This window comes from Hyla sarda, chromosome 7 (genome assembly GCF_029499605.1).
Source record: "Hyla sarda isolate aHylSar1 chromosome 7, aHylSar1.hap1, whole genome shotgun sequence".
NCBI classification, from domain to species: Eukaryota; Metazoa; Chordata; class Amphibia; order Anura; family Hylidae; genus Hyla; species Hyla sarda.
The window spans coordinates 224,256,930-224,278,388 of record NC_079195.1 but is presented as its reverse complement, the minus strand read 5'-3'; the positions used below and the strand labels follow the sequence as shown (position 1 = coordinate 224,278,388).

At 44.6% G+C, this 21,459-nt stretch overlaps 1 protein-coding gene across 1 annotated transcript in view; it reads left to right on the top strand.

Annotated features, from left to right (window-relative positions):
- EFCAB7 (EF-hand calcium binding domain 7) overlaps window positions 1-21,459 on the top strand; it is a gene marked incomplete in the record, with an annotated part of 74,497 nt that overhangs the window by 21,076 nt on the left and 31,962 nt on the right. The window contains 1 exon segment of the mRNA XM_056532855.1: window positions 14,112-14,250. Within this exon segment, the coding sequence (XP_056388830.1) occupies window positions 14,112-14,250 (139 nt within the window).

Sequence of the window (21,459 nt, the reverse complement as noted above, 5' to 3'; positions counted from 1 at the left end):
GCAAATTCCCATAGCAAACATACTAAAATGGACAGAGGTGTCAGCAGAGAGCACTGTGGTAGTGACAGAAAAGAAAAGAATTCCCTCTGTAGTATACAGCCGCTCATAATTACTGGAAGGATTAAGAATTTTTAATAGAAGTAATTTACAAATCTGTTTACCTTTCTGGCACCAGTTGATTTATACAAATAAATCAAAAAATGTACACCGGAGTACCCCTTTAACCCAAGGTTTGTACTTAAAGGGAACCTGTCACCTGTTTAAAGGGGTACTTCGCTAGAAAACTTTTTTTTTTTTAATCAGTTGGTGCCAGATACAGTTATACAGATTGTAAATTACTTCTATTTAAAAATCTTAATCCTTCCAGTACTTAGCTGCTGTATGCTCTAGAGGAAGTTCTTTTCTTTTGGTATTTCCCTTCTGTCTGACCACAGTGCTCTCTGCTGACACCTCTGTCCATGTCAGGAACTGTCCAGAGCAGGAGAGGTTTGCTATGGGGATTTGCTCCTACTCTGGACAGTTCCAAAAATGGACCGAGGTGTCAGCAGAGAGCACTGTGATCAGACAGAAAAGAACAACTCAACTTCAGTATCAGATAAGTACTGGAAGGATTAAAAAATTTTAATAGAAGTAATTTACAAATCTGTTAAACTTTGTTGATATAAAAAAATGTTTTTTTTCCTGGAATACCCCTTTAATAGGACTAAATCAACATCCTTACAGAATAAGAATTTACAGGGTCTGCTCTCCGACGTCTGGCAAGGATATGCAGTCTATTTTTTTTTTATGGGAATACCTAGGGTATGACTATATACAATGTAATATAAAGAGCAGTATATATATATATATATATATATATATATATATATATATATATACAGTGGTCCCTCAAGTTACAATATTAATTGTTTCCAGGACGACCATTGTATGTTGAAACCATTGTATGTTGAGACCATAATTCTATGGAAACCTGGTAATTGGTTCTAAAGCCACCAAAATGTCATCCAAAAATAGGAAAAGGTGAGGATTAAAGAAAAATAAGTAGATAACTAATATAGATAAAGCAAATCCTTACATATAAAAGTAAGAAAGAGCTGCTGGGATCTGTATTCACTGTCTATGTCAGTGTTTCCCAACCAGGGTGCCTCCAGCTGTTGCAAAACTACAACTCCCAGCATGCCCGGACAGCCGTTGGCTGTCCGGGCATGCTGGGAGTTGTAGTTTAGCAACAGCTGGAGGCACCCTGGTTGGGAAACAATGGTTTATGTAGAGGACAGGGGCTTCTTCAGGGTCCTATACAGTACACATAGTGTCCCAAATGGAGCCGCCCTTACTTGTTGTCCAAAGGAGCAGCTAACCCTGGCACAGGTAAGGAGTAGTACAGAACTTGTAGTTCCTCCCTGTACTGTAGGGGGCGCTACCAGACAGCCGGTCAGTGCATACACTTACGTAATACAGGTGATTTACCAGTAAAATGCCCATTCTGATTGGTCGGTTCCTCCAGTTGTGACACGTTTCAATGTCCATAACATTGTATGTTGAGTCTGGTTTCAAGTTACAATGGTCCAGAAAAGACCATTGTATGTTGAAACTATTGTATGTTGAGGCCATTGTAAGTTGAGGGACCACTGTGTGTATATATATATATATATATTTAGGCAAAGAAAGGATTCAGCACTCGAGAGTCCCAATGCATCTGCAAGTGTCCAACCAGCGTGCCACCGCCGGATCGGGCAAATTCCATCCAAAGCGAAGACACAGCAAACTGCAGCGGCATATGGGTGAATAAAGTGGCTAGAAGTTTATTTGCACCAACAAGTCTATGCAATGTTTCGGCCATTTGGCTGAAACGTCGCATGTACTTGTTGGTGCAAACACATTTCTAGCCACTTTATTCACCCATATGCCGCTGCAGTTTGCTGTGTCTTCGCTTTGGATGGAATTTCAGGGGTGCCAACATTTACAGCCATGACTGTATGTACATAAATACAGGATACAAATGTCAAGGGAATTGTTGCCTTCAATGACTTAAAGGGGTACTCCTCTGGAAAACATTATTTTTTAAATCAACTGGTGCCAGAAAGTTAAACAGATTTGTAAAATTACTTCTATTTAAAAATCTTAATCCTTCCAGTACTTATCAGCTTCGGTATGTTGCATAGAAAGTTCTTTCCTTTTTGTATTTCCTTTCTGTCTGACCACAGTGCTCTCTGCTGACACCTCTGTCCATTTTATTAACTGTCCAGAGCAGGATTGGTTTGCTATGGGGAATTGCTCCTACTCTGGACAGTTCCTAAAATGGACAGAGGTGTCAGCAGAGAGCACTGTGGTCAGACAGAAAGGAAATTCAAATAGGAAAGAACTTCCTATGCAACATACCGAAGCTGATAAGTACTGGAAGGATTAAGATTTTTAAATAGAAGTAATTTTACAAATCTGTTTAACTTTCTGGCACCAGTTGATTTAAAAAATATTTTTGTTCCAGAGGAGAACCCCTTTAAATAAGTGGAAAATAATCATCACCAGCCCCGGTGCTTTACCTGCATTGCTGCTATTGAGTGAATTGCTCACTTATTGTCTCAATCTTACAATCGTATGGCTATAACCCGTAGTTCAGTTCATAGGATTGCAGCTGAACCTTCCGCAGCTCCGTCCTTGTATTACTTACCCAGTGACCTACTCACTTGGATACACATCGTCATGGTAACTGTTGGGTCGGAGGGGCAACAGGGGACAATAACATGGCACAATGGGCCATAATTATTGTACATGACATGACTTCTAGGTAGCTGCCTTGCCTTTAAATCCCACAACGGGCTAATCTTTACAGCACGGAGAGCAATACCGCTATATGTTACACTTCTATTACACCCCGGGGCCAAAGTTTGCATTACTAGAAGGCTCTTTTATATGGTTCACTTATTGTATGTTACACATACACTGCTCGCCGGGGTGCAGTTCAGTCAAGTCTACACGTTGTAGATGATTTTTTTTTTCTGATGCAGATTTCCCAGGAGATCTACCCTGGAATCTGCATGTGTTAAAGGGGTACTCCGGTAGAAAACTTTTTTTTTTTTTTTTTTAAATGAACTGGTGCCAGAAAGTTAAACAGATTTGTAAATGACTTCTATTAAAAAAATCTTTATCCTTCCAGTACTTATGAGCAGCTGTATGCTACAGAGGAAATTCTTTTCTTTTTGAATTTCTTTTTTGTATTGTCCACAGTGCTCTCTGCTGACACCTCTGTCCGTGTCAGGAACTGTCCAGAGCAGCATAGGTTTGCTATGAGAATTTTCTCCTGCTCTGGACAGTTCCTGACATGGACAGAGGTGTCAGCAGAGAGCACTGTGGACAAGACAAAAAAGAAATTTTAAAAGAAAAGAATTTCCTCTTTAGCCTACAGCTGCTAAAAAGTAGGGGAAGCATAAAGATTTTTTTAATAGAAGTCATTTACAAATATGTTTATCTTTCTGGCACCAGTTGATTGATATAAAAGAAAATGTTTTCCAGCAAGGGTCTTGCAAAACTACAACTCCCAGCATGCCCTGACAGCTATAGGCATCTGATATAAGGTGCCCATTACTGTGCCCATAAAACCTGGCACCTTTCTCGGATCAGGAATGACATTTAAATCTTCATTGTTTTTGGGCAGTGTCTCCCAACCAGTGTGCCTCCAGCTGTTGCAAAACTAAAACTCCCAGCAAGTGCTGACTGACAGCCGTAGTCGTCTGAGGTAACAGTGCCCATTACAGCCCCCATAAAACCTGGCACCTTCCGTGGATCAGGAATGACATTTAAATCTTCATTGTTCTGGGGCAGTGTTTCCCAACCAGTGTGCCGCAAAAGCTCCAGCTATTGCAAAACTACAACTCTCAGCATGCCTTCAAAGCCCTCTAGAGCAGTGTTTCCCAACCAGAGCACTGCCAGCTTTCATGCTGGGAGTTGTAGTTTAGCAACAGCTGGAGGCACCCTGCTTGGAAATCACTGCGCTTAAATAAAGCAGCTCCACTCTGTATATTCATTCCATTGTGCCCATTGGCTGTCCATGCAGTGCCCAGAAAAAGCTGAGTGGAACTGAGGTTTGCCTTGATATTTTTGGAGTGGGAAGTGTGCCAATCACTTGCTAGAACAGGTTTCCCAACCTGGGTGTCTCCAGCTGTTGCAAAACTACAACTCCCAACATGCTCATATAGCCCTCTAGAGCATTGTTTCCCAACCAGTGTGCCTCCAGCTGTTGCAAAAAGACAAGTCCCAGCATTCCTGGACAGCCTTTAGTCAGTGTTTCCCAACTGGCGTGCCTCCAGCTGTCGCAAAACTACAACTCCCAGCATTCCTGGACAGCCTTTAGTCAATGTTTCCCAACTGGCGTGCCTCCGGCTGTTGCAAAACTACAACTCCCAGCATGCCCGGACAGCCGTTGGCTGTCCGGGCATGCTGGGAGTTGTAGTTTTGCAACAGCTGGAGGTACTATAGCTGTGAAACACTGTGCTAGAACGAAGCAGCTTCACTCTGTATATTAATTCCATTGTGCTCATTGGCTGACCATGCAGTCTCCAAAAAAAGCTGAGTGGAGCTGAGGCTTTCCTTGATATTTATAGGGTGGTAAAGGCAGTGTAGCAGGTTGCATTCATTGGTAAAATGGCAAGGGTTAAGTACGGGTATGAGGCACCCTTAACCCCTTAAGGACCCAGCCATTTTACACCTCAGGACCCGGCCTTTTTTTGCACATCTGACCACTGTCACTTTAAACATTAATAACTCTGGAATGCTTTTAGTTATCATTCTGATTCCGAGATTGTTTTTTCGTGACATATTCTACTTTAACATAGTGGTAAAATTTTGTGGTAACTTGCATCCTTTCTTGGTGAAAAATCCCCAAATTTTATGAAAAATTAGAAAATTTTGCATTTTTCTAACTTTGAAGCTCTCTGCTTGTAAGGAAAATGGATATTCCGAATAATTTTTTTTTTATTCACATATACAATATGTCTACTTTATATTTGCATCATAAAATTGACATGTTTTTACTTTTGGAAGTCACCAGAGGGCTTCAAAGTTCAGCAGCAATTTTCCAATTTTTCACAAAATTTCCAAACTCACAATTTTTCATGGACCAGTTCAGGTTTGAAGTGGATTTGAAGGGTCTTCATTTTAGAAATACCCCACAAATGACCCCATTATAAAAACTGCACCCCCCAAAGTATTGAAAATGACATTCAGTCCGCGTTTTAACCCTTTAGGTGTTTCACAGGAATAACAGCAAAGTGAAGGAGAAAATTCACAATCTCCATTTTTTTCCACTCGCATGTTCTTGTAGACCCAATTTTTGAATTTTTACAAGGGGAAAAAAGAGAAAATGTATACTTATATTTGTAGCCCAATTTCTCTCGAGTAAGCACATACCTCATATGTCTATGTAAAGTGTTCGGCGGGAGCAGTAGAGGGCTCAGAAGCGAAGGAGCGACAAGGGGATTTTGGAGAGTACGTTTTTTTTAAATGGTTTTTGGGGGGCATGTTGCATTTAGGAAGCCCCTATGGTGCCAGAATAGCAAAAATCCCCCACATGGCATACCATTTTGGAAACTAGACCCCTTGAGGTACGTAACAAGGAATAAAGTGAGCCTTAATACCCCACAGGTGTTTCACGACTTTTGCATATGTAAAAAAATAAAAATAAAATTTCACTAAAATGTGTGTTTCCCCCCAAATTTCACATTTTTGCAAGGGTTAATAGCAGAAAATACCCCCCAAACATTGTAACCCCATCTCTTCTGAGTATGAAGGTACCCCATAAGTTGACCTGAGGTGTACTATGGGTGAACTACAATGCTCAGAAGAGAAGGAGTCATATTTGGCTTTTTGAGAGCAAATTTTGCTCGGGGGCATGTCGCATTTAGGAAGCCCCTATGGTGCCAGGACAGCAAAAAAAAAACACATGGCATACCATTTTGGAAACTAGACCCCTCGGGGAACGTAACAAGAAATAAAGTGAGCCTTAATACCCCACAGGGGTTTCACGACTTTTGCATACGTAAAAAAAAAATTAAAAAAAATCACTAAAAGGTGTGTTTCCCCCCCAAATTTCACATTTTTGCAAGGGTTAATAGCAGAAAATACCCCCCAAAATTTGTAACCACATCTCTTCTGAGTATGGAGGTACCCCAAAAGTTGACCTGAAGTGCACTACGGGCGAACTACAATGCTCAGAAGAGAAGGAGTCATATTTGGCTTTTTGAGAGCAAATTTTGCTCGGGGGGCATGTCGCATTTAGGAAGCCCCAATGGTGCCAGAACAGCAAAATAACCCCCACATGGCATACCATTTTGGAAACTATACCCCTTGAGGAACATAAGAAGGCGTAAAGTGAGCATTTACCCCCCACTGGTGTCTGTCATATCTTTGGAACAGTGGGCTGTAAAACATTTTTAATTTGCACAGCCCACTCTTCCAAAGATCTGTCAGACACCAGTGGGGTGTAAATTCTCACTGCACCCCTCATTACATTCCGTGAGGGGTGTAGTTTCCGAAATGGGGTCACATGTGTTTTTTTTTTTTTTTTTGCGTTTGTCAAAACCGCTGTAACAATCAGCCACCCCTGTGCAAATCACCTCAAATGTACATGGCGCACTCTCCCTTCTGGGCCTTGTTGTGTGCCCCCAGAGCAGTTTGTGCCCACATTTGGGGTATCTCCGTACTCGGGAGAAATTGCGTTACAAATTTTGGGGGGCTTTTTTCCCCTTTACCTCTTGTCAAAATGAAAAGTATAGGGCAACACCAGCATGTTAGTGTAAAAAGTTTATTTTTTTTACACTAACATGCTGGTGTAGACCCCAACTTCACCTTTTCATAAGGGGTGAAAGGAGAAAAAGCCCCCCAAAATTTGTTAGGCAATTTCTCCCGAGTACGGCGATACCCCATATGTGACCCTAAACTGTTGCCTTGAAATACGACAGGGCTCCAAAGTGAGAGCGCCCTGCGCATTTGAGGCCTGAATTAGGGATTTGCATAGGGGTGGACATAGGGGTATTCTACGCCAGTGATTCCCAAATAGGGTGCCTCCAGCTGTTGCAAAACTCCCAGCATGCCTGGACAGCCAACGGCTGTCCGGCAATACTGGGAGTTATTGTTTTGCAACAGCTGGAGGCTCCATTTTGGAAAGAGTGGCGTACCAGACGTTTTTCATTTTTATTGGGGAGGGAGGGGGGCTGTGTAGGGGTATGTGTATATGTAGTGTTTTTTACTTTTTATTTTATTTTGTGGTAGTGTAGTGTAGTGTTTTTAGGGTACAGTCGCACGGGCGGGGGGGTTACAGCGAGTTTGAGCTGCCGCGCAAAATTTGCTGCATTGCAAACTTGCAGCCCGATACTCACTGTAAGCCGCCTGCCCATGTGAGTGTACCCTGTACATTCACAGGGGGGGGGACCTCCAGCTGTTGCAAAACTACTACTCCCAGCATGCCTGAGAATGTTTGGGAGTTGTGGTTTTGCAACAGCTGGAGGCACACGGGTTGGGAAACACTGAGTTAGGAAACAATGTTTCCCAACCAGTGTGCCTCCAGCTTTTGCAAAACCACAACTCCCAAACATTCTCAGGCATGCTGGGAGTAGTAGTTAGGCAACATCTTTAGAGCCAGATGTTGCCGAACTACAACTCCCAGCATGCTTGGAGTTGTAGTTTTGCAACATCTGGAGGACTAGTTTGCAGACCACTAATACAGTGGTTCCCAATCTGTGCCCTTCCAGATGTTGCAAAACTACAACTCCCAGTATGCCAAAACTGTCCAGGCATGCTGGGAGTTGTAGTTCTGCAACATCTGAAGGGCCAGATGTTACAGAACTACAACTCCCAGCATGCCTGGACAGTAAGGGCATGCTGAGGATGTGTAGTTTTGCAACATCTGGAAGGGCACAGTGGTCCAAAAACTGTGGACCTCCAGATGTTGCAAAACTGCAACTCCCAGCATGCCCAGACGCCAAGGGCTGTCTGGGCATGCTGGGAGTTGTAGTTTACAGGGTCCTATTACAGCAATGCATGTCGCTTTACGGCGACGTGCATTGCTGTAAAGGGCCCGACCGCGGCTGAAGATCTACTCACCTGTCGCCGCCGCCGCCATCTTCCCCGCCGGGATCCGGGTCTTCAGGGACGAGGTAAGTACCGGGGCCGGGCCCCAGCACTCCCCCGTCCCCCGCCGCGTCCTCCGGTCTTCCTCCCGTCCTGTCCCGACTTTCAGGGGCCGGGCAGGACGGGAGGAAGTAACCACCCCCCCCCCCTCCTGCGATTGGTCGGTTAACTAACCGACAGATCGCAGGGAATGGGAGGTGGTGGCAGGCTTGCCACCTCGCTCCGATACTTCAGCATGGTCCTGGCTGTCTGTGACAGCCGGGATCATGCGAAATTACCGGGCGGTCGGGTCCCAGAGACCCGATCAGCCCGGTATCGCCGCAGATCGCAAGGGCGATTTCCCATGCGATTTGCGGCGATCGCCGACATGGGGGGCCTACATGGCCCCCCTCGGCGTTTGCCCTGGATGCCTGCTGAAGGATTTCAGCAGGCATCCAGTTCCGATCTCTGCCCGGCGAGCGGCAGAGACCGGAAAACGCCAGGACGTACGGGGACGTCCTGGGTCCTTAAGGCCCAGGGTGCGGGGACGTCCCCGTACGTCCTGGGTCCTTAAGAGGTTAAACCCCCTGCCCCCCACTTCTCCATAAACCGCCATTGATTTTCATTTAGGAGGCGACATTTTGGCCACGTTGATAAATCACCGGCGCGGCGTCTCCTGTGGGGGACACATCAGATCCCGTTCCCAGAGTCAATATTTGTAGAGCGTTATTATTGATCAGCGGGGCCGCCGCGTTCCTTTTACTTCATTCGGACTTTACTAGGATCTCTGTTTTTATTTAATTTAATTTTTTTCCCTTTTCCCCCGCAACCTGAAATAATAGCTGAAGATATCAAAGCCATAAAAGGGCAAATTGCTCGGGCCCCCCGCTCTATAGGGCCCCGGGGAAGCGTATGAGGCACATAAAATGATTGTAGAACGCAGGACGAAAATGCGGCAGTCACAGCTCTCCCGGGGCGCGTTCTCATTTCCAATAACAACTCCTGGTTTTGCTTTTTCACCCCCCGACCACCTGTAAATCGTCTCCGGCCTGACACTTACATTTTCGCCACATTACAGGCCAATGGGCGGCTATTTACCCGGCACGGCTGAGCTATGAGTCCAGGTAGACGCCGCTCACCTAAAGAAACGGGCTGCCGCTAAACGCCATATTTCTGCCCGCACACACCTAACTCAACCTGTCTACAATGCGCCATTTATTTCTTATATTTATGGACTGTTTGTACATGAGAATAAATTGTATCGGTGTATATGTAAGACAGGGGACACAATCGATTTAGTAGGGGGATCAGAGGGGTCACAAGTAGCCTCCTTAGGCAATGGGGGCCTGTGCGACAACATTACACTCAGTCCTTGTATTGTAGTTTAGGAAACAGGGTGTACGGGTACACCCTGACGTCCTGGTAGTTAAGGACACAGGGCGTACCTGTACGTCCGTGGGAATTCCGGTCCCTGCCGAACCAGGCGGGGACCAGGATACCTGCTGAAATCATTCGGCATGCACCCCGTGCAAAGCCCTGAGACCCCCCGTGTCGCAATTCAATTAGGATCGGCGATTTGTCAGAGACAGCCTCGATAATCCTGAAAGATAGGAGCGAGGTGGCAGGGGTGCCACCTCCTCCTATCCCCTGAGATTGGCTGGTCAGGACTGACCGGCAAGGCAGGGGCAGGGTGTGACATTTGAGATCCCCCGCTCTGCCCGCCCCTGGAAGTCCGGGCTGAGCGAGGGAAGATGGCGGCGGTGGACCGGCAGAAGTTACCTGGAAGACCCGGGGACCGGCGAGTGGAGCAGGCAGCTTGGAGGACCGGCAGGCAAGTGGAAACGGTGGCGTCAGAGGCAGCAGTGAAGATCGCTGTAAAGTGATCTTCACTACTGCTTCTAGGAGTTTCAAAACTACAACTCCCAGCATGCCCAGACAGCCTTTGTCTGTCTGGGGTTGCTGGGAGTTGTAGTTTTGCAACATTTGGAGGGCCACAGTTTGGAGACCAATGTGCAGTGGTCTCCAAACTGTGTCCTTCCAGATGTTGCAAAACCACAACTCTCAGCATGCCCAGACAGTCCAGGCATGCTGGGAGTTGTAGTTCTGTAACATGTGGCCCTTCAGATGTTGCAGAACTACAACACCCAGCATGCCTGGACAGTCTCAGCATGCTGGGGGTTTTAGTTTTGCATCATCTGGAAGGGCACAGTTTGGAGACCACTATACAGTGGAGTCCAAACTGTAGCCCTCCAGATGTTGCAAAACTACAATTCAAGGCATGCCGAGACTGTCCAGGCATGCTGGGAGTTGTAGTTCGGCAACATCTGTCCCTTCAGATGTTGCCGAACTCCCAACTCCCGGCATGCCTGGGCAGTCTTGGCATGCTTGGAGTTGAAGTTTTGCAACACCAGGAGGGATACAGTTTGGAAACCACTGTATAGTGGTCTCCAAACTGTTCTCCTCCAGTTGTTGCATAACTACAACTCCCAACATGCCCTTCGGCTGTCTGGGCATGCTGGGATTTGTAGTTTTGCAACAGCTGGAGGCACACGGGTTGCAGCAAACTTTCCACTGCAGCTCAAACTCCCAGCAGGAAACTCGCTGTAAACCCCTGCCTGTGTGAATGTACCCAAAAAACACCACACTATACTAACACAAAATTAATAGTAAAACACTACATATACATATACCCCTACACAGTTACCTCCCCAATAGAAATGAAAAACATCTCGTACAGCAGTATTTCCAAAACAGAGCCTCCAGCTGTTGCAAAACAACAACTCCCAGTATTGACAGACAGCCATTGACTGTCCAGGCATGCTGGGAGTTTTGCAACAGCTGGAGGCACCATTTTTGGGAAACCCTGCCAAAGGGTAATTTTAATATTGGAGGCAAGTGTAATTCTTGCATCCGAGTCCGTCCCATGCAATTCCCTAATTTAGGCATCAAATGCGCATGGCACTCTCTCACTTCGGAGCCCTGTCATATTTAAAGGCAATAGTTTAGGGCCACATATGGGGATTTCTGTACTCGGGAGAAATTGCGTTACAAATTTTGGGGGGCTTTTTCTACCTTTTACCCCTTATGAAAAGGTAAAGTTGGGGTCTACAGCAGCATGTTATTGTAAAATAATTTTATTTTTTACACTAACACGCTGGTGTTGCCCTATACTTTTCATTTTCACAAGAGATAAAATGATAAAAAGACCCCCAAAATTTGTATGGAAATACCCATTTGTGGAACGGAAAATGTTCTGTGGGTGCACAACAAGGCTCAGGAGTGAGAGAGCACTATGTACATTTGGGGTGATTTGCACAGGGGCGGCTGATCGTTACAGCGGTTCTGACATAAACGTAAAGAAAAAAAAACACCCACATGTGACCCCATTTTGGAAACTACACCCCTCACGGAATGTAACAAGGGGTATAGTGAGCCTTAACACCCCACAGAAGTTAAAATAATTTTTGTTAAACTTGGACATGAAAATAATTTTTTTTTATTTTTTCAATAAAATGCTGGTGTTATACCAAATTTTTCATTTTCACAAGGGGTAATAGGAAAAAAGGCGGCAAAATGGAGAGAGAATATGTCTGGAATTGAAGGCCACGTGTGTTTACAAAGCCCCATGGTGCCAGAACAATGGAATTTACACATCCAACTTTACCGAAAAGTCGTCAAGCACCTGTGGGGTGTTAAGGCTCACTGTACTTCTTGTTACATGCCTTGAGGGGTGTAGTTTTCCAAAATAGTATGCCATGTGGGTTTTTATAGGGGCTTCCTAAATGTGACATGCCCCCCAAAAACCATTTCAGCAAAATTCACTCTCCAAAATCCCACTGTCGCTCCTTCCTTTCTGAGCCTTGTAGTGCACCCACAGAGCACTTGACATCCACATATGAGGTATTTCCTTACTCGAGAGAAATTGGGTTACACATTTTGGGGGACTTTTTCTCCTTTTACCCCTTGTAAAAATTCCAAAATTGGGTCTACAAGAACATGCGAGTGTAAAAAATTAAGATTTTGAATTTTCTCCTTCACTTTGCTGCAATTCCTGTGAAACACCCAAAGGGTTAACAAGAGAGAGAAATAGCCATTAACTTATACCGGAATATCGGTAGACGTTATCGGCTCTCGGCCTCAAAGTTCACAGATTATCGGTATCGGCCCTAAAAAATCAATATCGGTCGATCCCTAATGTTGTATATGCGAATCAATATATAATTTATTTGGGATGTTCATTTTCCTTACAAGCAGAGAGCTTCAGAGTTAGAAAAATTCTAAATTAAAAAAATTTTCATGAAATTTTGGCATTTTTCACCAACAAATGATACAAATATCGACAAAAACGTACTATGTTAAAGTAGAACATGTCACAAAAAAAACAATCTCGGAATCAAATTCATAAGTAAAAGCATTCCAGAGTTATTAAAGGGGTACTCCGGTGGAGAACTTTTTTTTTTATTCAACTGGTGCCAGAAAGTTAAACAGATTTGTAAATGACTTCTATTAAAATTCTTTATCCTTCCAGTATTTATTAGCTGCTGAATACTACAGAGGAAATTCTTTTCTTTTTGGATTTCTTTTTTTTTTTTTCTGTCCACGGTGCTCTCTGCTGACACCTCAGTCCGTATCATGAACTGTTCAGAACAGGAGCAAATCAGAGGTGTCAGCAGAGAGCACTGTGGACATAAAAAAAAAGAAATCCAAAAACAAAAGAATGTTCTCTGTAATATACAGCCGCTAATAAGTACTGGAAGGATAAAGATATTTTAATAGAAGTAATTTACAAATCGGTTTAAATTTCTGGCACCAGTTGATTTAAAAAAAATAAATAAATGTTTTCCACCGGAGTACCCTTTTAATGCTTAGGCTGGCTGGGTTCACACTGCAGAATCTCTGGGCAGAATTTCTGCCGGCGATCGAGCCGGTGGCAGTAGGACCGCGTGGACTACATTGCTGCTCCATAGACTGCAATGCATTTCTGGGTGGATCTTTTGGGAGATCTGCTCAGAAATGCATTGCCATCTGTGGGGACGGCAATGTAGTCCACGCGGTCCTAGTGCCGCCGGCTCGATCTCCGGCAGAAATTCTGCAGTGTGAACCCAGCCTTAAAGTGACAGTGGTCAGGTCAAATGCTCTGGTCCTTAAGGTGAAAATGGGCTTGGTCCTTAAGGGGTTAAAGGAGTACTGCAGTCTTAGACACTTATCCCCTATCCGCAGGATAAGGGATAAGTGTCTGATCGCGGAGACTCCAACCGCTGGGACCCCTGGGATCTCCGTACGGGGACCCGGCATTACCGCGGCTCTGCGCATGCTGGGAGTTGTAGCTTTGCAACAGCTGGAGGCACCCTGGTTGGGAAATACTGTTGTAGCAACTGATGGGAAATGTTTCCCAACCAGGGTACCTCCAGCTGTTGCAAAACTACAACTCCCAGCCTTTGGCTGTCCGGGCATGCTGGGAGTTGTAGTTTTGTGACAGCTGGAGGCACCCTGTTTTGGAAACACTGGACTAGACTTATAAGTGGCTTGGAATCAGTTCACATTGTATGCAGTTTTGATATGTTCTCCTCTTCAAAATGGAATTTTTTTAAAATAAATATGGCCATGAGGAGAAGTGTTTTATGAAGATTTTAAGTTTTCAGGCTGAGTTTACTTGTCGCGTTTTTACCGCGTTTTTGTGGTGCTTTTCCATAATTGCTGAAAAAAAATTCTGCATTGTTATTAAGATTTGTGCACTCACAGAACACTAGTACATTATCCTGCAAGTTTATAAAGAAAAATCACATAAAAAAACAAAGAAAAAAAAAAAGCCCTAATGTGTTTATTTAGGTTCTGTGCAAATGACCAAAATAATACTGCTGGGACTTGTAGTGCATACGAGCTACAAGTCTCCTTTTTGAAATAAACAGATGACTGTACGGTTTTTGCAACTTTACTAAAGAACCTTTGTGATTTTCTGCTCCTCTGTGACTTGTATTTTTATGTGTTTTGTTTGTTCTTTTTCATTTTAGGACTGGCCTTGTACCCGCTCGAAAGGTTGCTTTTTCCTGGAAGGGAACGGCATTGTGAGCCATCACTACAGGCTGCAGCTGACCCTAAAATCTACAGTGTATCTGACCATTAAGCCCTTAAATCTCAGCAGAGCTGAAGGTGCGTGCCACTGTGCCCGGCAGCTGCTGTTATGGCCTGGAAACTTAGGATGTGCTGCCCTCTAGAGTTCTTCTGGGGAACTAACATTGCCTCTAGAGTGTGACGGTATCACAGTAATTTATAGTATTGCATTTTGATTGTAAATAGTATAGTAGTATAGTATGTAGTATAGTGAAAATTGTCTTCATCCTATTGTGCCCAGGCTGCAAAAAACAAATATTAAAGGGGTTATCCAGGAAAAAAATGTTTTATTGATATATATCTCAACTGGCTCCGGAAAGTTAAACAGATTTGTAAATGACTTCTATTAAAAAATCTTAATCCTTTCAGTACTTATGAGCTGCTGAAGTTGATTTGTTCTTTTCTGTCTAAGTGCTCTCTGATGACACGTGTCTCGGGAACTGTCCAGAGTAGAAGCAAATCCCCATAGCAAACCTCTTCTACTCTGTGCAGTTCCCGAGACAAGCAGAGATGTCAGCAGAGAGCACTGTTGCCAGACAGAAAATAACAACTCAACTTCAGCTGCTGATAATTATTGGAAGGATTAAGATTTTTTAATAGAAGTAATTTACAAATCTGTTTAACTTTCTGGAGCCAGTTGATATATATTTAAACATTTTTTTTTTTCCTGGAATACCCCTTTAACTCACTTTCCTCCGTTCCCCCATTGCGCCGCTATAGCTGTTCGGTCCTCCGGTCCGGCCTTCTCCCTGCTGCCCGCGCTCCTTACATGACACTGCGCTCAGCCTATATTCGTCCGAGGCAGGACATCGATACACCGACTGCAGTGTAACACTTTGTGCACACGGAAGAAGGAAGAAGACCTGACCGGAGGACCGAACAGCTATAGCAGTGCAACGGGGGAACGGAGGAAGGAGAGTTAATTTTTGGTTTTGGTTTTGCAGCCTGGGCACAATAGGATGAAGACAATTTTCACTATACTACTCCTTTAACCCCTTAATGACGCAGGATGTAAATGTACGTCCTGGTGAGGTGGTACTTAACGCACCAGGACGTACATTTACGTCCTAAGCATAACTGCGGGCATCAGAGTGATGCCCGGATCATGCGCGGCAGGTCCCGGCTGGGGATAGCAGCCAGGGACCCGCCGGTAATGGCGGACACCCGCGATCCTGCGGATGTCCGCCATTAACCCCTCAGATGCCGTGATCAATACCGATCACGGCATCTGCAGGATCGCGGTTACTTATTTGGATGATCGGATCGCCCGCAGCGCTACCGCGGCGATCCGATCATCCAGCACGGCAAATGGAGGTCCCCTCACCTGCCTCCGCTGTCTTCCGGGAGTCTTCTGCTCTGATCTGCCTTCCCGCAGACCAGAGCAGAAGATGAAGATAATACTGATCAGTGCTGTGTCCTATGCATAGGACTGAACAGTATTAGCAATCGAGTGATTGCTATAAATAGTCCCCTATGGGGACTATTAAAGTGTAAAAATAAAAGTAAAAAAATAAAGTACAAAAAATGTGAAAACCCCCTCCCCCAATAAAAACGTAAATTGCCCCATTTTCCCTATTTCACCCCCAAAAAGTGTTAAAACAATATTTTATATACATATTTGGTATTGCCGCGTGCGTAAATATCTGAACTATTAAAATAAAATGTTAATGATACCGGACGGTGAACGGCGTGAACGTTAAAAAAAAAAAAAAAGTCCAAAATAGCTGCTTTTTTATAACATTTTATTCCAAAAAAAATTTCATAAAAAATGTATTAAAAGTTTTATATAAGCAAATATGGTATCAATAAAAAGTACAGATCACAGCGCAAAAAATGAGCCCTCATACCGCAGCTTATATGGAAAAATGAAAAAGTTATAGGTCTTCAAAATAGGGGGATCTTAAAAAAAATCACAAACTTTTTAACCAAATTAGTATGTTTAAGCGCAAAAGTAATAGAAAAGTATGTTATCACGGGTATCATTTTAATCGTATTGACCCAAAGAATAAAGAACACGTCACTTTTACCGTAAATTGTAAGGCGTGAAAACGAAACCTTCCAAAATTAGCAAAATTGCGGTTTTCTTTTTAATTTCCCCACACAAATAGTATTTTTTGGGTTGCGCCATATATTTTATGGTAAAGTGAGTGATGGCATTACAACGGACAACTGGTCACGCAAAAAGCAAGCCCTCATACTAGTCTGTGGATGAAAATATAAAAGAGTTATGATTTTTTGAAGGCGAGGAGGAAAAAAATAAAATTGTCTGAGTCCTTAAGGCCAAAATGGGCTGAGTCCATAAGGGGTTAAGGGGCTGTTCACACCATGATTTCACATTCATTTGAATGCATGAAAAAATGTATCACTTGGCACACCCATACACTTTCTTTGGTAAAACATTGACTATTGGAGATTTATCAAACTGTGTGAGAAAAAGTGAAGCGATTTTCCCACAGCTAACGGGAAAATCCCTCCACTTTTTCTCTCACACAGTTTGATAAATCTCCCAATATGTTTTTACTCTATGTTGCTTTTCATGGTTTATGCCGGTCCATTTGAAGGTAGCTCGCCCCTGTAGGTAGTTCTCTCTCCTGTAGGTAGTTTGCCTCCCCTATACAGTGGGGCAAAAAAGTATTGAGTCAGCCACCAATTGTGCAAGTTCTCCCACTTAAAAAGATGACAGGCTATAATTTTCATCATGGGTATACCTCAGCTACGAGAGACAGAATGGGAGGAAAGAGTACAGGAAATCACATTGTAGGATTTCTAATGAAAAAATTGGTAAATTCCTATGTAAAATAAGTATTTGGTCACCTACAAACAAGCAAGATTTCTGGCTCTCACAGACCTGTAACTTCTTCTTTAAGAGTCTCCTCTGTCCTCCACTCATTACCTGTATTAATGGCTCCTGTGTGAACTTGTCATCAGTATAAAAGACACCTGTCCACAACCTCAAACAGTCACACTCCAAACTCCACTATGGCCTAGACCAAAGAGCTGTCGAAGGACACCAGAAACAAAATTGTAGACCTGCACCAGGCTGGGAAGACTGAATCTGCAATAGGCAAGCAGCTTGGTGTGAAGAAATCAACTGTGGGATCAATTATTAGAAAATAGACATACAAGACCACTGATAATCTCCCTCGATCTGGGGCTCCACGCAAGATCTCACCCCGTGGTGTCAAAATGACCACAAGAACGGTGAGCAAAAATCCCAAAACCACACAGGGTGAATGACCTGCAGAGAGCTGGGACCAAAGTAACAAAGGCTACCATCAGTAACACACTACGCCGCCAGGGACTCAAATCATGCAGTGCCAGACCTGCCCCCTGCTTAAGCCAGTACGTGTCTGGGCCCGTCTGAAGTTTGCTAGATAGCATTTGGATGATCCAGAAGAGGATTGGGAGAATGTCATATGGTCAGATGAAACCAAAGTAGAACTTTTTGGTAAAAACTCAACTTGTTGTGTTTGGAGGAGAAAGAATGCTGAGTTACATCCAAAGAACACCATACCTACTGTGAAGCATGGGGGTAGAGACATCATGCTTTGGGGCTGTGTTTCAGCAAAGGGACCAAAATGACTGATCCGTGTAAAGGAAAGAATGAATGGGGCCATGTATAGTGAGATATTGAGTGAAAACCTCCTTCCATTAGCAAGGACATTGAAGATGAAACGTGGCTGGGTCTTTCAGCATGACAATGATCCCAAACACACCGACCCAGGCAACGAAGGAGTGGCTTCATAAGAAGCATTTCAAGGTCCTAAAGTGGCCTAGCCAGTCTCCAGATCTCAACCCCATAAAAAACCTTTGGAGGGAGTTGAAAGTCCGTGTTGCCCAGCGACATCCCCAAAACATCACTGCTCTAGAGGAGATCTGCATGGAGGAATGGGCCAAAATACCAGCAACAGTGTGTGAGAACCTTATGAAGACAGAAAACATGTGACCTCTGTCATTGCCAACAAAGGGAATATAACAAAGTATTGAGATGAACTTTTGACCAAATACTTATTTTCCACCATTATTGCAAATAAATTCTTTAAAAATCAGACAAAGTGATTTTATGGATTTTTTTCTCATTCTGTCTCTCATTGTTGAGGTTATAACCTATGATGAAAATTACAGCCTCTCATCTTTTTAAAGGGGCACTCCGCTGCTCAGCGTTTGGAACAAACTGTTCCGAACGTTGGAGCCAGCGCTGGGAGCTCATGATGTAATAGCCCCACCCCCCCTAATGACGTCATGCCTGTCCCCTCAATGCAAATCTATGGGAGCTGCCACGCCTCCTCCCATAGACTTGCATTGAGGGGGCGGGACGTGACATCATAAGGAGGCTTGTGACGTATGACGTCACGAGCTTCGGGCATCGGCTCCAGCATTCGGAACAGTTTGTTCCAAACGCTGAGCAGCGGAGTACTCATTTTAAGTGGGAGAACTTGCACTATTGGTGGCTGACTACTTTTTTGCCCCACTGTATATAGGACCCCCTTGTAGGTAGTTTTCTCTCCTGTAGGTATGTTGCCCCTTATATATAGGATCCCCCTGTAGGTAGTTCTCTCTCCTGTAGGTAGTTTCCCCCCTATATATATAGGATCCCCCTATAGGTAGTTTTCTCTCCTGTAGGTGGTTTTCCCCCCTATGTATAGGACCCCCCTGTAGGTAGTTCTCTCTCCTGTAGGTAGTTTTCCACCCTATATATAGGATCCCCCTGTAGGTAGTTCTCTCTCCTGTAGGTATGTTTCCCCCTATATATAGGACCCCCCTGTAGGTAGTTCTTTCTCCTGTAGGTGGTTTGCTCCTCTATATATAGGATCCCCTGTAGGTATGTTTCCCCCTATATATAGGACCCCCTGTAGGTAGTTCTCTCTCCTGTAGGTGGTTTGCCCTCCTATATATAGGACCCCCCTGTAGGTAGTTCTTTCTCCTGTAGGTAGTTTGCCCTCCTATATATAGGATCCTCTTGTAGGTAGTTCTCTCTCCTGTAGGTGGTTTGCCCCCCTATATATAGGACCCCCTGTAGGTAGTTTGCTCCCCTATATATAGGACCCCCCTGTAGGTAGTTCTCTCTCCTGTAGGTAGTTTGCCCCCCTATATATAGGACCCCCCTGTAGGCAGTTCTCTCTCCTGTAGGTAGTTCTCTCTCCTGTAGGTGGTTTGCCCCCCTATATATAGGACCCCCCTGTAGGCAGTTCTCTCTCCTGTAGGTAGTTCTCTCTCCTGTAGGTGGTTTGCCCCCCTATATATAGGACCCCCCTGTAGGTAGTTCTCTCTCCTGTAGGTAGTTCTCTCTCTTGTAGGTAGTTCTCTCTCCTGTAGGTGGTTTGCCCCCCTATATATAGGACCCCCTGTAGGTAGTTCTCTCTCCTGTAGGTAGTTTGCCCCCCTATATATAGGACCCCCCTGTAGGTAGTTATCTCCCCTGTAGGTAGTTCTCTCTCCTGTAGGTAGTTCTCTCCCCTGTAGGTAGTTCTCTCTCCTGTAGGTAGTTCTCTCTCCTGTAGGTAGTTCTCTCTCCTGTAGGTAGTTCTCTCCCCTGTAGGTAGTTCTCTCTCCTGTAGGTAGTTCTCTCTCCTGTAGGTAGTTCTCTCTCCTGTAGGTAGTTCTCTCTCCTGTAGGTAGTTCTCTCTCTTGTAGGTAGTTCTCTCTCCTGTAGGTAGTTTTCTCTCCTGTAGGTAGTTCTCTCTCCTGTAGGTAGTTCTCTCTCCTGTAGGTAGTTCTCTCTCTTGTAGGTAGTTCTCTCTCCTGTAGGTAGTTTTCTCTCCTGTAGGTAGTTCTCTCTCCTGTAGGTAGTTCTCTCTCCTGTAGGTAGTTCTCTCTCCTGTAGGTAGTTCTCTCTCCTGTAGGTAGTTCTCTCTCCTGTAGGTAGTTTGCTCTCCTATATATAGGGACCCCCCTGTAGGTAGTTCTCTCCCCTGTAGGTAGTTCTCTCCCCTGTAGGTAGTTCTCTCCCCTGTAGGTAGTTCCCTCTCCTGTAGGTAGTTCTCTCTCCTGTAGGTAGTTCTCTCTCTTGTAGGTAGTTCTCTCTCCTGTAGGTAGTTTGCTCTCCTATATATAGGACCCCCCTGTAGGTAGTTCTCTCCCCTGTAGGTAGTTCTCTCCCCTGTAGGTAGTTCTCTCTCCTGTAGGTAGTTCTCTCCCCTGTAGGTAGTTCTCTCTCCTGTAGGTAGTTTCTCTCCCCTGTAGGTAGTTCTCTCTCCTGTAGGTAGTTCTCTCTCCTGTAGGTAGTTCTCTCCCCCTGTAGGTAGTTCTCTCTCCTGTAGGTAGTTCTCTCTCCTGTAGGTAGTTATCTCCCCTGTAGGTAGTTCTCTCTCCTGTAGGTAGTTTCTCTCTCCTGTAGGTAGTTCTCTCTCCTGTAGGTAGTTCTCTCTCCTGTAGGTAGTTCTCTCTCCTGTAGGTAGTTTTCTCTCCTGTAGGTAGTTCTCTCTCCTGTAGGTAGTTCTCTCTCCTGTAGGTAGTTCTCTCTCCTGTAGGTAGTTCTCTCTCCTGTAGGTAGTTCTCTCTCCTGTAGGTACTTTCTCTCCCCTGTAGGTAGTTCTCTCTCCTGTAGGTAGTTCTCTCTCCTGTAGGTAGTTATCTCCCCTGTAGGTAGTTCTCTCCCTGTAGGTAGTTCTCTCTCCTGTAGGTAGTTCTCTCTCCTGTAGTTAGTTCTCTCTCCTGTAGGTAGTTCTCTCTCCTGTAGGTAGTTCTCTCTCCTGTAGGTAGTTCTCTCTCCTGTAGGTAGTTCTCTCCCCTGTAGGTAGTTCTCTCTCTTGTAGGTAGTTCTCTCCTCCTGTAGGTAGTTCTCTCTCCTGTAGGTAGTTCTCTCTCCTGTAGGTAGTTCTCTCCTCCTGTAGGTAGTTCTCTCCTGTAGGTAGTTCTCTCTCCTGTAGGTAGTTCTCTCCTCCTGTAGGTAGTTCTCTCTCCTGTAGGTAGTTCTCTCTCCTGTAGGTAGTTCTCTCTCCTGTAGGTAGTTCTCTCTCCTGTAGGTAGTTCTCTCTCCCTGTAGGTAGTTCTCTCTCCTGTAGTTAGTTCTCTCCCTGTAGGTAGTTTCTCTCTCTCCTGTAGGTAGTTATCTCCTCTGCAGGTAGTTCTCTCTCCTGTAGGTAGTTCTCTCCTCCTGTAGGTAGTTCTCTCCCCTGTAGGTAGTTATCTCCCCTGTAGGTAGTTCTCTTCTCTCCTGTAGGTAGTTATCTCCTCTGCAGGTAGTTCTCTCTCCTGTAGGTAGTTCTCTCTCCTGTAGGTAGTTCTCTCTCCTGTAGGTAGTTCTCT